At 37.4% G+C, this 17243-nt stretch overlaps 1 protein-coding gene across 1 annotated transcript; it reads right to left on the bottom strand.

Moving 5' to 3' along the window:
• Positions 1-2797: 2797 nt before the first annotated feature.
• LOC119735287 (E3 ubiquitin-protein ligase TRIM56-like) lies at positions 2798-14768 on the bottom strand. Its single transcript, XM_038208986.1, has 2 exons — positions 13484-14768; positions 2798-3417 (listed from the first exon to the last, which is right to left on the bottom strand). The coding sequence occupies exons 1-2, from the start codon at positions 14766-14768 to the stop codon at positions 2798-2800; spliced, it is 1905 nt and encodes a 634-aa protein (XP_038064914.1).
• Between the last annotated feature and the right edge of the window lie 2475 nt (positions 14769-17243).

The raw sequence follows: 17243 nt of genomic DNA on the forward strand, positions 1-17243 counted from the left end.
TGCACAGGACTGGACGGTTCTGGAAAATGACGGCAAACAGTTGCTGCTGATTGCAAAATATCAGTCCATGATTGCATAGTCAGTCGGGTACCAAGTTCAGTTGACTTGCATGTCAAAAGTAAAACGCAAAGTGCACAGTACACTCATGAGTGTCGTTAGGGGGCGTGACAATCCGAGCTAAAAGGTAGACAGGATTATTCCCCCGATTACCCGGCCTCTGTAAATTCGAAAATGAGTAGGGGACACCATCTTCCAATAAAAGCGGACGATCGTGGGTAATATTAGATACTAGTTGGCGCTCTCCATCCCGGGACATTTTCAAACGGACACACACATCGACAGCAGAACGATTAATGTGGAGTGTCAACCCCCTACGCCCGCCCCCTTCTCTGCTCCCGAATCGGCCCCATTCCTCTGCTCTCTTATCTGCCCCCTCTTCCCCCTGCCCAATCCCGCTCCTTCCCCTGCTCTACCCTGCTCTGCACCCCTCTTCCCCTTCTTTCCCCTCCCCTTATTCCCCTCTGCGCCCCCTATTCGCCTCTCACCCCTCTGCTCCCACGCACCCTCCCTCCACTGCTCCACCCTCCTCTGTCTCGTATTGCCTTTTATCCAGTTAAAACACTGCATTTATGTGCGCAAGCCGTTTTTTAAACAGTTTGCAAATACACTTTTTGTAGCCCCTGATCAGACTGACAGGTTTATTTACCCGCAAGTATGGAGCGATATTGCAAAAACATTAAAATTGTCATTTTAGGGAAATTTTTCTTAGTGTACACTTCTCTTTGATACACCCTTCATAGAAAATTTTTCTAGGAATGGAGACAAGAACAGTTTTCTTCATGTTGTTTTAATTACATAAAATTGTCTTTAGCAGTGCACCAAACAAAATGTACTGGTACGCGTTTTGGTTTTGTTCATACACACAAGTCTGGTTTGACACAATTTAACACATCTGGGACTTGCCGGTGCTGATATCAGTCTTCTCAATCTAAAAGTGTTCCGTGAGGTCACAGTTAAGATATGAAGTACTAAATCGTTTCGCCCTTAGTGTTTGGCAGATCAAATAGTAACTCCACTTTAATAATTAAAAAAAAAAACCTTTAAAAAATTAGAAATACAATTTTGTAACAGATACAAGTGTCGCCAAACATGCAGTTTGAGTTATAAGCTTTCCAAAGTAATAATGTAACGAATGTACACTGGACATGTTCTGCAAACTATGATTTTGATGTAAGCCATAGCAAAATACAAGTAAAAAGCAATCACTGTCAAGACAGATTAATAACCTCAATGGCGTCAATTGAAAGATTTGCTTTCTTATATACACAAAGCTACTGAATATACAGGTAGTAATAACGAATATTTTAAGTCTTTGAAACCCGCTAGTAAAGACAAAATTCGCCCTTTGATTGTGATTTGGCTGTTATTGTTATAATTATGTTTTAGCTCAATGTAACAACCAGTTTAATAACCAAGTTTTGTAGTTTACACATTTTGACCTCATTCAACGTTGTTAAATATAGTTTTCCAAAGTAATACATGTGATGAGTATAAACAACGTTTTCTGCAAAACAATTTCAATGGAATATTCATGTTTTTAGCTTAATATAACAACCAGTTATATAATCAAGTTCTGTAGATTACGCATTTTGACCTCATTAAACGTTGTTACGTATAGGTTTTCCAAAGTAATGAATGTAAACAGCATTTTCTTTACAACAGATTTTACCGAATATTCATGTAGTAATAACGAATAATTTAAGTCTTTGGATTTATTAGAGTCTGGATATAAATTTGTTGAATTATTTTAGGTAATGTGGAAATACACATGTAAGCTAGCTATATGTACATGCTAGTAGTTATTTTTGTGAACCATTTTTTTTTAATCGGGCATGAACTTATGACAAAAATGAGTAAATAATTCCACATAGTGGACTACGTATCCCATACAGGAATTGCAATTGTATGCCTACATTAAAGGGATCATGCAATGTAATATTTTAATGCGTCCTTGAAAATGCACCTGCAGACAACCATCAAATTAAGCAAATGAGTCCAGGATTTAATAAAGATTTCAAAAACCACTGAACCGAATCCAACAAAAATTCACATAAGAAAGCAAAAGGTTTGTGTTCATCAATTTTATAATTGAATTTGAGGAATTCTATAAAAAAATTGAGAATGTTGATATATCCTACATGCGAACATTGTTTGGGGACGCCTTGTATACTGCAGTTTTAATACAACTTGTTATATCATTTTAACTTATATACATTTGTGGCTTGTGTCGTTTTGACCACCAATACAAAGTTTATTTAATGTTTATGTTTTATTACCTTATTTGCCAAATACTTCCGAAATGACTGACAGGCATAAAAATAGTTCGAGTAACAACCTTTGAAAAAATTTCACTGACAATATTTTTACCTATAAACAACTGATATAATTTGAAGTTAAATGCTAATTGTCATTTTCTATTGCAAATTTGACGTTTCAAGAGTTTTGAGACATATGTTGTTGCGTATAAACTAAAAATTGTTTCTCCAAGCATTAAAAAGTACGTATTTTCAGATTCATTACAGATCAACTGTAATGCAACTATATACCTACGCAGCTCTCCAATGACATCGCAGTCATTCACTTCAGAAACAGATAGATTTGTAGTCGAAATAATCTTCGACGTAATAGGCATAAACACAGCGAAGTTTAGTCAATCGTTGGAAAATTTGACATAAAATTCCACTTTCCTTGAAACGTGGGTGGAAAGGCGGTTTTATGCTAGATGACATTGTTGGCATCACCACTTGTGGTAGATCTTGATTGAGTACAGGTCAGCCACTACCAGCTGCTGCCCGTCGGCTGTGAATGTGATCCCTCCGGGGCAGTACAGACCCTGGACCACACAGCTGACAAACTGACCTGCACAGTTATAGTGGTGTATGTGGCCGGTGTTGACGTACTCTGCCATCACTGCAAGGTAGATACCCGAGCTGTTGCTGCATACACCCCTGCAGTATTTCACTGGTTTACCGCCGATGGTTGGTTTGATGACGCAGACTGTAACAGCGTTGCCGTCAGACACCTCCACTGTCTCTACTAGTCCCTCTTCGTCATCACTGATCACAATCCAACCATTGCTCAGTACAGTCAGGTAGGCAGGTCGTGTCTTCACTGACATGGTGTGTAGGATCTCACCATTCCTGGGATTGAGCTCTGTCAACACCTTCCTCTTCCCATCACCTATCATGATGTTACCATTCGGCATGACAGCTGCGCTCATGAGCCACACGTCTGTCTTGCCAACCTCACTCTCCTGTAGTGTATCAAAATCACGTGCTGGCTTGGTGTCCCTATTGTAAACCATCACCTTGCTGGGGTCAGCACACACCCACTGATTCGATACAGCAACGACGTCATCTGGAAATCAAAGTTAATATTGAATAAGATTATTCAGATAACTGAATAAGCAAGACCAATGTCAAGTTTTATAAAGTAATTACTATAAATAAATCTATTTCTGACTGAGAGCCAAGTGATTCTGATCCAGTAATCTTGGATTCACGCTGAGTAAATTAAAACGCATATGGAAAGTGAACAAATGAGAACGTTTAATGTTTTGAGGGGTTTTGATCAAAAGCGTTTTTATTCGCCAATAGAATGGTGGTTATAAATGTGGATAAGGTCGCTCCAGCATTTACCTAAATTATTTCCATCAGTATAGGGACATGATTTTTGGGAGGTGGCGCTTTCTACTTATGTAAATAGTTATTTGGATATTTTCCCAGTGAGTCCTCATTCGAATACTGACTTGGATGTTGTTAACTTTTCAGTTCCCCTTTTTATGTGATGGGGGGGGGGGGGGGCGGTGCTATAATATTATGTCTTTCTTTAAAATGTCTTTTTCTATTATCCATTGCAACTAGTGTTGTACATGAGAGTGATATGCATCGCGTCCCAAAATACCCGCAACAGTTTTTGCGAGGCTCTATCATCGCCGCATAAACGTGTACCGCCATTATTTTTTTTATGAACATTCATTTAAAGCTTGAAATCTTAATTTGCCACTGGTAATTATTGGTTTGATTTTTAAAAGGTTTTTTAAATTATTCATGTCAAAAACAAACTCAACCGGTTTCAAGGAAAATCAATCATGCGAATTTGTTTCTAATGTGGAAATGCTTCATCATGTTGGTGATGAAGCGATCTCGTTGTCTTTTAGTTTCTGCCTTTTCTTTACGTTCCATGTAGACTACATCTTGAATAAAAATCACAATATCGTTCTTCGTTCCAAGTTATTAGCTGTTCCCAATTTCAATTGGGAACAGCTCTTGTTTTCGTTAAAGTTTTTTTTTTTCCTTTTTTTTTTTTTAGCTGTTCCCAATTTCAATTGGGAACAGCTCTTGTTTTCGTTAAAGTTTTTTTTTTTCCTTTTTTTTTTTTAGCTGTTCCCAATTTCAATTGGGAACAGCTCTTGTTTTCGTTAAAGTTTTTTTGTTTCCTTTTTTTTTTTTTTTTTCTTTTTTTTTTTCTTTTTCCACTTTTCCCATAGGTTTTGTACACGTTTTTATTCTACAAGCCACTTTGGCAATTATTTTAAATCCGATCAACTTTAAACTCAGCATAGTTATTAACCATCATCTGAGGATGTATGCCGAAACTTTTCGTCATGCTGACGTCATCACGTGATTTATTATAGAATTTTGAATATTTAATTTTTCCCATAGACTTTGTACACAGAAATTTTTAAAAAAATGTCAATTTTTAGAGGGCATTTTCGACTCTTTGCCAGTTATTTATTTACACCAATCTTTGTCCAAGCAAAGACCCTAATTCAAACAACATTGTGTAATGATGACGTCATGATGACGTCATCCGGTGTTTATTTATAGGCAATTAAATTGTGACAATTTTAATATTTAAAAATGCATAAGAAATCAACCGTACGCGTCCGCAGCATAATGTTGCCGGCAAGTGGTAGAATAGGTTAAGGTCTTTATTTTATTCAGTGTGCGTGAAATCACGTGACCTTTGCTTCCGGTCGAAAAAGGCCAAAACCGGAAGTGGCTTATTATTTAAAAGTTGTAATAGATATGAACTTGCTTTGAACGGTGTTAGTCTCTTGACTGATAGTATTCTTCAAATCATCTACCGATGACGTCATGCAATCTTCGAGCGCCCTCTAGCGACAGGTTGAAAAATAGCAAAAATGTATTTTGAATAGATGTCTGTGGCGAAGTTTGTCGGAATCAGCTAAATATTGGTGTATATGATGACCTTGACCCACTTAAGACGTGTGCACATTTTTAGGTGTATGACGTCATCAGACCGGAGGTTATAATGAAAATGCCCTTTTTCCTCAGAAAATTCCTGAAAAATCAATCCGTACAGATATAATCTTGAATCGCCCATTAAATGATAGCATAAACATTTGCCTCAACAGTGCCAAGTTCCCAGCTTGTCAAATTGTTCACACAGTTGACGCGACGTCGGCAAAAAATTCCCTTGCCCAAGTTGCGGTAGAGAGCTTTAAAACGTGCGCAGGACTTCCACAATGTGTATAGCACGTACACGTGGCTTTGAAACGTCGTTCAATGTACATTACGTCCCTTCATTCTCGCCAAAAGAGGGCAGTACATAACTTTAATGGTTGTACTTAAGGCACAGAGCCTTAAGTTTTATGGGATCAAAATAAGGACAGCTGCGCGTCACCAAAAAAATATAACGGCACACCGTAAAAAGTGAATGGCGCCCCCATTCGCCTATCAGTAGACTTGTCTCAGTCATTTTTGATCTGCGTTAGGGGAAGTTGGACACATGCATTTTCAAATATATATCACACGTTTTTATTCTACAAGCCACTTTGGGAACTATTTTAAAGATGTATGCCGAAACTTTTCGTCATCGTGACGTCATCAGGGGTCACGTGACATCTATTTATAGATTCAATTTTTACAGCCTTATAACTATAGAACTATTTGACCAATTGATCTTAAATTTGGTAGGTATACAGACAGGGAAGTGTTATAAATTAAAATTGATATGTCAAGGTCACATGACCTTCACTTCCGGTTTTACCGGAAGTGGTTATTTTAGACCCCTATATCATATCTCATGAATTATTAATCTGATTGGGTTGAAACTTCACATTGATACGAAGCTATATTGACAGATAATTATATTGCATCATTTTTTATACTGTGCACTTAATTATTGTTATGTTATGACGTCATTAATATTTAATGAGGCAATTTTTTCAGTCCTATAACTATAGAACCATTTGTCCGATTGATCTCAAACCTGGCAGGTATACAGACTGGGAAGTGTTACACATGAATATTGGTATATCCGGGTCATGTGACCTCTACTTCCGGTGTTACCGGAAGTGTTAATTTAAGACCCTAATTATCATATCTAATGAATTAGAAATTTAATTGGGTTGACACCTTATATTAGTATTAAGCAACATCAAGGATAAATATGTAGCATTATTATTAATGGGCAGTTTAATGTTTTCATGTTATGACGTCATGAATATTTAATGAGGCAATCTTTATAGTCCTTTAACTATAAAACTATTCGACCGATTGATCTGAAACTTGGTAAATATATAGACCGGGAAGGGTTATAAATGAAAATGTATATGTCAAGGTTTCGTGACCTTTACTTCCGGTTTTTACCGGAAGTGCAATTATGTAAGATAATAATTTCAATTTTAAAAGTTAGAGATTTTTGCAAAAATCATTACATTATTTTCTACTATCCAATAGACAATCAAAAACAAGTTGGGAACAGCTCTGTGGTTGTTCAGTTACAACCACATCTAGTTTTTCTTTTTGGCTTTTCCGCAAAGTTGCGGAAAAGCCTTTGTTTCTCTACGAATTTTTTTTCTTTTTTCTTTTTTTTTTTCCTCTTGGGACTTCCAACCAAAATGCCATAGACTTTGTGCACGTTTTTTCTAGCAAACACTTTTGGCATAAAACAAAGTCATATGACATCAAAACTTAACATAGTCACAGAACATATAGCAAAGGTCGTTCGCGAAGATAGACGTCATGATGACGTCATCATGGGTCACGTGACGTCATCATTCATGTGCATATTACAAAGTCCTATATCTACAGAACTGTTAGTCCGATTGAGTTGAAACTCGGTATGTAGGTAGATCGGGATGTGTTATAGACGAAAATTGAGGTGACGTCATCATGACGTCATCTTGTGATTTTATATAGATTTTTGAAGATTTGGACCTTTAAGCCATATCTCACTAACGCAATATGATAAATTCAAAATTCTTTTTGTATTAGGTTCGCTGGGCAATAGATAAATGCACAAAATTTGGAAAAATGTGTGACGTCATAATGACGTCAGCAAAAATGCGATTTTTTGAAAAACATATAAGGGAATGTCCGATCGTCTTGAAACTTGGTGGGTGGGTAGATAATAACACTAGTACACACAATCTTGAATGACGTCACGATGACGTCATCGGTCGATTTTTAAAGATTTTTTTAATATTGCCAATTTTATTCTGCTTAGAAAATTTAACACTTTTATCAATCCGATTTTTTTCAAACTTGGTACGGACTAAAACCACCATAAAATAATGAGCACTGCCAAGTATTGTTACGATGACGTCATCATTAGACATGTGACGTCATCGTTAACTTGTATATTTTAAGCCCCTATATCTCATGAACAGTACGTCAGGTTGGGTTGAAACTTGGTATGGGGTAGGCCGGGATGTGTTACAAATAAATATTGAGGTGACGTCATCATGACGTCATCGTGTGATTTTATATACATTTTTGAAGTTTTGGACCTTTAAACCATATATCACGAACCCAATATGTTAAATTTAAAATTCTTTTTGTATTAGGTTTGTAAGGCAATAGGTATATGTACAAAATTTTGAAAAATGTGTGACGTCATGATGATGTCATCAAATATGCGCTTTTTTGAAACACATATAAGATAATGTCCGATCGTCATGAAACTTGGTGGGTGGGTAGATAATAACACTAGTACACAACATCTGAAATACGTCACGATGACGTCATCAGTAGATTTTTTTACGATTTTTTTAATATTGCCAATTTTATTCTGCTTACAAAATTTAACACTTTCATTAATCCGATTGTTTTCAAACTTGGTACAGACTAAAACCGCAATAAAATAATGAGCACTGCCAAGTATTGTTACAATGACGACATCATTAGACATGTGACGTCATCGTTTGTATATTTTAAGCCCCTATCTCATCAACAGTAATTTAGATTGGGTTGAAACTTGGTATGGGGGCATGCCGGGATGTGTTACCAATAAATATTGAGGTGACGTCATAATGACGTCATCTTGTGATTATATATATATTTTATATATGACAAATGCAATATGCCAAAATCAAATTTCCATTTGAATGAGGTTTGTTAAACAAAACGTAAATGCACACAGTTTTGCACAAAACAGAAAAACATGACCTTAATTTAAAAAAAAACATAATGCGGAAAAGCCCTATGTTCTGTTGCAAACAGACATAGACCTCTAGTTTTTTTTCTTTTTCCACTTTTCCCATAGGTTTTGTACACGTTTTTATTCTACAAGCCACTTTGGCAATTATTTTAAATCCGATCAACTTTAAACTCAGCATAGTTATTAACCATCATCTGAGGATGTATGCCGAAACTTTTCGTCATCGTGACGTCATCACGTGATTTGTTATAGAATTTTGAATATTTAATTTTTCCCATAGACTTTGTACACAGAAATTAAAAAAAAAATGCCAATTTTCAGAGGGCATTTTCGACTCTTTGCCAGTTATTCATTTACACCAATCTTTGTCCAAGCAAAGACCCTAATTCAAACAACATTGTGTAATGATGACGTCATGATGACGTCATCCGGTGTTTATTTATAGGCAATTAAATTGTGATAATTTTAATATTTAAAAATGCATAAGAAATCAACCGTACGCGTCCGCAGCATTCTGTTGCCAGCAAGTGGTAGAACAGGTTAAGGTCTTTATTTCATTCAGTGTGCGTGAAATCACGTGACCTTTGCTTCCGGTCGAAAAAGGCCAAAACCGGAAGTGGCTTATTATTTAAAAGTTGTAATAGATATGAACTTGCTTTCAACGGTGTTAGTCTCTTGGCTGATAGTATTCTTCAAATCATCTACCGATGACGTCATGCAATCTTCGAGCGCCCTCTAGCGACAGGTTGAAAATTTTCAAAAATGTATTTTGAATAGATGTCTGTGGCGAAGTTTGTTGGAATCGCCTAAATATTGGTGTATATGATGACCTTGACCCACTTAAGACGTGTGCAAAGTTTTAGGCGTATGACGTCATCAGACCGGAAGTTATAATGAAAAGACTCTTTTTCCTTAGAAAATTCCTGAAAAATCAATCCGTACAGATATAATCTTGAATCGCCCATTAAATGATAGCATCAACATTTGCCTCAACAGTGCCAAGTTCCCAGTTTGTCAAATTGTTCACACAGTTGACGCGACGTCGGCAAAAAATACCCTCGCCCAAGTTGCGGTAGAGAGCTTTAAAACATGCGCAGGACTTCCACGATGTGTATAGCACGTACACGTGGCTTTGAAACGTCGTTCAATGTACATTACGTCCCTTCATTCTCGCCAAAAGAGGGCAGCACATAATTTTTACGGTTGTACTTAAGGCACAGAGCTTAAGTTTCATGGGATCAAAATAAGGAAAGCTGCGCGTCACCAAAAAAATATAACGGCACACCGTATAAACTGAATGGCGCCCCCATTCGCCTATCAGTAGACTTGTCTCAGTGATTTTTGTTCTGCTTTAGGGGAAGTTTGACACATGCATTTTCAAATATATATCACACGTTTTTATTCTACAAGCCACTTTGGGAACTATTTTAAATCTGATCAACTTTAAACTCAGCATAGTCATTAACCATCATCTGAAGATGTATGCCGAAACTTATCGTCATCGTGACGTCATCAGGGGCCACGTGACATCTATTTATAGATTCAATTTTTACAGCCTTATAACTATAGAACTATTTGACCAATTGATCTCAAATTTGGTAGGTATACAGACAGGGAAGTGTTATAAATGAGAATTCATATGTCAAAGTCACGTTACCTTCACTTCCGGTTTTACCGGAAGTGGTTATTTTAGACCCCTATATCATATCTCATGAATTATTAATCTGATTGGGTTGAAACTTCACATTGATACAAAGCTATATTGACAGATAATTATATTGCATTATTATTTATACTGTGCACATAATTATTGTCATGTTATGACGTCATGAATATTTAATGAGGCAATCTTTACAGTCCTATAACTATAGAACCATTCGACCGATTGATCTCAAACCTGGCAGGTATACAGACTGGGAAGTGTTACAGATAAATATTGGTATATCCGGGTCATGTGACCACTACTTCCGGTGTTACCGGAAGTGTTAATTTAAGACCCTAATTATCATATCTAATGAATTAGAAATTTAATTGGGTTGACACCTTATACATGTATTAGTATTAAGCAACATTAAAGGATAAATATGTAGCATTATTATTAATGGGCAGTTTAATGTTTTCATGTTATGACGTCATGACTATTTAATGAGGCAATCTTTATAGTCCTTTAAACTATAAAACTATTCGACCGATTGATCTCAAACTTGGTAAATATATAGACAGGGAAGGGTTATAAATGAAAATGTATATGTCAAGGTCTCGTGACCTTTACTTCCGGTTTTTACCGGAAGTGCAATTATGTAAGATAATAATTTCAATTTTAAAAGTTAGAGATTTTTGCAAAAATCATTACATTATTTTCTACTATCCAATAGACAATCAAAAACAAGTTGGGAACAGCTCTGTGGTTGTTCAGTTACAACCACATCTAGTTTTTTTTTCTTTTTCCACTTTTGCCATAGGTTTTGTACACGGTTTTATTCTACAAGCCACTTTGGCAATTATTTTAAATCTGATCAACTTTAAACTCAGCATAGTCATTAATCATCATCTGAAGATGTATGCCGAAACTTTTCGTCATGCTGACGTCATCACATGATTTATTATAGAATTTTGAATATTTAATTTTTCCCATAGACTTTGTACACAGATTTTTTTTGAAAAATGTCGATTTTCAAAGGGCATTTTCAACTCTTTGCCAGTAATTCATTTACACCAATCTTTGTCCATGCAAAGACCCTAATTCAAACAACATTGTGTAATGATGATGTCATGATGACGTCATCCGGTGTTTATTTATAGGCAATTAAATTGTGACACTTTTAATATTTAAAAATGCATAAGAAATCAACCGTACGCGTCCGCAGCATTCTAATGCCGGCAAGTGGTAGAGTAGGTTGAGGTCTTTATTTCATTCAGTATGCGTGAAATCACGTGACCCTTGCTTCCGGTCGAAAAAGGCCAAAACCGGAAGTGGCTTATTATTTGAAGTGGTAATAGATATGAACTTGCTTTCAACGGTGTTAGTCTCTTGCTTAATAGTATACTTAAAATCATCTACCGATGACATCATGCAATCTTCGAGCGCCCTCTAGCGACAGATTTAAAATTTTCAAAAATGTATTTTGAATAGATGTCTGTGGCGAAGTTTGTCGGAATTGCCTAAATATTGGTGTATATGATGACCTTGACCCACTTAAGACGTATGCGAAGTTTTACGTGTATGACGTCATCAGACCGGAAGTTATAATGAAAAGACCGGAAGTTATAATGAAAAGACCCTTTTTCCTTAGAAAATTCCTGAAAAATCAACCATGGCAGTTTTTATATTACTTTTTACTTTAATTGTCTATTTATGGGTAGGTCTAAAACATTTCAAAGCTTCGAGGCAATAAGCAAACTCGGACATGCCCTGCGCACGCTTAAAACTTCAGGTTGACAATACCTCTGCTTTAAAACATGCACAGGACGTCCACAATATACATGTACATGCACGTACGTTGTACATATCGTATGTCAGTCAGCCCGCGCGCAGCGCACGTGTTGCTGAGGTCAAATCCTGTCCACAGTGACCGTTTTAGCCGATTTCCGGCTAACTTTGACAGATTTTATGTTCATGCATAGTCAGAGACGTATTATTGATAAAAACAAATCATAATGCAGAAAAGCCCTATCTTCTGTTGCAAACAGACATAGATCTCTACTTATATGTCTAAGGGTCCAACAGATAATCAATATTGGGAACAGCTCTGTGGTTGTTCACAACCACAATTTCTAGTTTTTTTTTTAATATACAATTTACGTGCCAGTATGTACCAATTCAAAAAGCGCGATCAAAGTGTGACTCGCGTTTTCATCTGATGTACCGCATCATCGATTTTCCTTGAATAATTTTTAAACTCTTTCGAACAGCCAACCAATATTACTAAGGGATAAAGTTCAGATTTCAAGCTTTACAATGGTATAAAGATAATGACGGTACGTGTTTCCGCGCCGACGCTATAGCCGACGCAAAAAAAAAGTTGCAGGTTTTTGGAGACGCGCTTTACATGCCGATTTATTAATAATTTACCACTAACACCGCACTGACACATTGCTTTCAGATGATTTGATCAAGCCATTAAATGGGAAAATAAAGTTATAAGAGGTCGTGGAAAGTGAGGGTGGGGACCCTGTTGTCTCCTCAGTGGTCAACCGTCAAGAGAATAGACGGATAACATTTATTCCGGCGGCATGCAAATGAGAGTCCAACGCCTACCCCATTGAAAACAACTGTGATTTTACGCCAAAAAAAAAGAACATACAGCAGACTTTCCAATATATTTGATTAATGGGGTAGTGCAGATCAAATCGATTGGAGGACCAATTAAATGTATGTACTTAGTTCTCTGTCATTTAAATTTCAATGCAATTTACCTGAGAATATGAACTGGAGCAAACAGACGTACATGCCGGCAACACATATAATGACATGCATTAATGAATGCCGTTGTGACGCTCTCTACTTATCTAGACAGTTATTTGGATATTTTCACAGTGAATCCACATTCAAATAGTGACGTGGTGCAGTTCACTTGTTTTCAGTTTTTTTTCTTTTGTTTTTTAAATCCGCACTGACACAGATGATTTGATCAAGCTATTTGAATTAGAAAATGAAGTTTAATGACGACATGGAAAGTGAGGATGGAAAAACCCTATCGTCTACCCAGTGATCAGTTGGATAGACGATAATAGTACAAACGTGACTCCAACGCCTCGTCTAAGATAAACATACATACATGGGATTTCGGGGGAGCCTCAGACCAATTACAGGACCTATTAAATGTATTATGTACTATATTGGTTCTTTTTGGTTTACATATTGTTAATTGCATTGCGGTTTAATTGACAGATTAAATGGAGCAAAAACAGACGCAGCCACCAAAATGGCATGTATCTACAGCCCTACATCGAAATGGCTTGTCTGTATAACTCCCATTGCCTACGAAGACATTGACAGGTAAAAACAACTCACTTGCACCGATCGGAATGGAGCTCTTGGTTTGTCCCCGGCTGTTGCAGATTACCACTCGCTTGTTATTACAGTCTGCCACTGCAATCTCGTAAGGGTCAGCAGCAGCAGCAATACCTCTGACTCCTTCAAACTGCCTCTCACCACTCCCCTTATTTCCAAAGGAGTGGTACTTATCCCATGTGTCTTCCACCATCACCTTGCCCAGATCGATGCCAAGCTTCTGATTCTGCACGAAGACGGGATGCAACGTCAACCCCGCAGCCTTGGGACATGGTAGAACTCTGAGCTTGGCCACATCTTTGCTGATTACGGGATAGAGGGAAAGTAGATCACAGTCTGATGCGTTACTGGCGACGTCTTGGGTTGTTTGTAGGGAATGTTTCTTGATCTGCATCATGTTACTCAGTGTCTTCTCGTGCTCATCCAGCCGCTCATTTTGCTTTCTTTCCTGGGTTGTGATCTCATCCAGGAGTCGTTTCTCTTCAGCTTTGACCTGTGCTATGACCTCAGCAGCTCTGCCCTGCACCCCCTTTCGAGCCTTTGCCGTGTTATCCTTGACTATCTTCTTTGCTGTAATAGTGTTCTGCAGAGACCACTTAAGGCCTCGTATACCTGTAGCCAAAACAGGCAAGACCCTCTTCAGCGACTGTCTATATTCTCTTGAAGCCGTTCCGGTGTCAGTGATGAAATGTTTGGTGGTGGGATGATCTATAACTGTGCAGCCTTGGCATATCAGCTTATCGCATGTCTTGCAATAGAATTTCACGCCCTCCTTGTGTTTGGGGCATTTGTACTCGTCCGGTTGTTTAGTCACGCTCACCTTTCCCTGACGAATGTCATCAAAACTTGCTATTATGTGGTTCTTTAATGTGGGAAATTGCTGGTGTATCTTACAGCAATCCATGCAGATATTCTTTTCACAATCCATGCAGTGATCTTTAGCTTCATTTCCCTTGTCACACACCTGACAGAGGAGCTTTACTTCAGCTGAGCATGCCACCTTTTCCTGTAATTCAAATTCTTCAATCAGACCAACCAAATGGAAGTTGGTCTTAAGGCCCTGTATGCCAGACTGGGGAAGTGCCGTCTCCTGACGACACACAGGGCAAGGGATCTTGGGTTTGTTTTGGTGTCTGCCATCCCGATATTTTACCAGGCATTCCTCACAGAAACTGTGTAAGCAGTCCAGTACTTTGGGCTTTTTGTATTTATCTGTGCAGATGCTGCACTCAAGATGAACGCCGATCTTCTTAAAAGCAGAGCCTACCGATATCGCAGTAGCCATCTCTGTGAAAAATAAAGAAAGTAAGTTATTGTACATGGTGCTCAGAGGTAGTACAATCAATCGAATAGTGACATTTGTAATGTATGGTGGAAACTGGGTATATATAATTTCTTTGTTCAGTCTATTCAATAATTGACATCTTGCACCGTCCTCTTTTTCAAAAGAATAAAACTCTGCATGACACTTCCGGCCAATATACACGCCAGTTTTAAGCGTGCTTGTTTAAAATCGGCCAAACACATTTCCTTGCTCAAGTAGATTGTTGTCCTACATAAAACTTTGTTTGTACTCTATATATCAGCTTTGAACTAAGACCACGTGCTTGTCAAAAATGAACATTTACCTTGTTTTGGTGGTTGCATTGTACCATTTTTACATTTTAATTATAAAATGACTTCTTTGTTAAAATAATCTTAGATGATTTTAAAAGTTCCCAGATGATTGGCCTTTTGGCATTTTGCTTTTCAAGGGATATGAAGTTTTATTTCAGAGGTGACTAGAAATTCTAACTTTGAATGACTAGTGTCTACCTTCGTATTGATTCTTAGATGATCCAGGGGAGTCAATTTACGACGGGCAATGACAAGCTGAAGCGCCACTGGGAAACGAGCCTAAATGAGATAAAAAGCAAGTGAAAATGCATTGTGTTATAAAACCTGTATTATATACATTGGATGGGACTTCAAAATATTTCATTAATCATAAATTTCAAACCATCATTTTCATCGTTAGGCTAACTAGGGAAGTGCAATCGTGCCCATCACAAGTCCATCACAAGTCTCAAGTCAAGTCTCTAGCGATTCAAATGAACTGTTACAAAAACATTCCTTTGTCATTGTTCATGCAGTTACTTGTGACTGGACTTGTGACTGGACTTGTGATGGACTTGACTACAACACTGTTAAATACATTAATTTAAGTTTGCATTGATACATTTCGTTGGCGAGAGTTGGGTTTTTTCCCAACGCTGGTATATACACCACTTTTCTTGAAAATGACCACACACCAGGTGCCATGATTTTACAGAATGCTTTAGACTGTCATTCACTACCAGTCCAGTAAGGTATTTCATTATAATTTGGTAATGTTAGTTTTTTGATGTTTGCAAATGTTGTATATTCCCTTTAAAGGACAAGTCAAAAAATACAAAAGGGGAGAAAACGGCTCATCGGCCGCTTGTGATCATTCTGTTCTGGCGGGGTAGGCTGGTTCCCACCCAACAATTATCGATAATAATATACGGACTGGGAGCAAGGCTGCTCGGAAAGGAAACAGAGAAATCTTTTTTTTTTTCAAATAAAATCCTTGAAAATACACCTGCACTGTGTGTCCCATTTTAACCTTGTTTTCTATTTTCATATTGCCATTTTAAGGCCATTTGTGTGCCCTCTGGGTTTTTATGCTAATGCTAAGCTCCTTATTCATGATCAATTTATGATTCCGGTTGAAAGTTGACAAATGTTTAGACGTTTTCAGAATCTCATAATCATTTCATAGTTTCTTTTGACTATGATGTACGAGTCAATAGTAGATGAAAATTAGAGACTTGACGAGTATAATGGGAATGAACATCAACATTCCGGATGAAGATTGAATTTATAGAAGATGGTAGGCCTAAGGTACAAGAAACAGATAGATACATGAGGGACCCAAGCTGATCAAAATAAATATCTTTAACTTTCAAAATCTTGTGTTTGAAAAACTCCATGTGTCAAAACTGTAATTTCCACATTTTTCACAATCCTTACCTTTGGTACAGTTGGATCCCAGCGTACGATATCTGACAAAATCAGCAGACAGTCAGTGTAATTCCAACAAGGAAGTCACAGTACAGGGCGGTTCTGGAAAATGGCGGCAAACAGTTGCTGCTCGTTGCAAAATACCAGTGCATGATTGCATAGTCAGTGGGGTTTACCAAGTTCAATCGACAGGTATTTCAAAAGCAAAGCACGAAATAAGTCCACTGCGCAGTTCACTCAGGCATGTCAGGTGCGTCACTAGACTACTTTGAATAGGGGTGTGACCTCCATTCAAAGTTGGCCTCCATACATTGAAAGGGGGCACCATTTCCAATAAAATTCCTGTTGCACTTTAAAACCGGAGCAGTGTGTTTCGCAGGCACATGCAGTGTGTTTGAATATGTCTGAATTTTTATTGCTCAAAGGAGTTCGTAAGAAAATGATAAGCATAGATGAATACATTTAGGTCCTAAGTGTATAATACAGTTTGGTTTTCATTTCTGTAGTGAAATGTTCTCTTTTTTTATGGGGGCGGGGGATGTTGTTCCATTTGCAGGTTGTCTTAAAAGTAAAATGAATACCATGTGCATAAAATAGCAATATTTTTGCCACTCAGAGAACAATATACGTGTACATAATGAGATCTGAATTGAGCATATGCCCTTTTGTATATCATACATGTACTTTTTTAAACGTCGGTGTTTAAACGTCGGTGAAGAGCAAAACCCAATTTGAT

Source organism: Patiria miniata, unplaced genomic scaffold (assembly GCF_015706575.1).
Source record: "Patiria miniata isolate m_02_andy unplaced genomic scaffold, ASM1570657v1 HiC_scaffold_29, whole genome shotgun sequence".
Classification (NCBI taxonomy): domain Eukaryota; kingdom Metazoa; phylum Echinodermata; class Asteroidea; order Valvatida; family Asterinidae; genus Patiria; species Patiria miniata.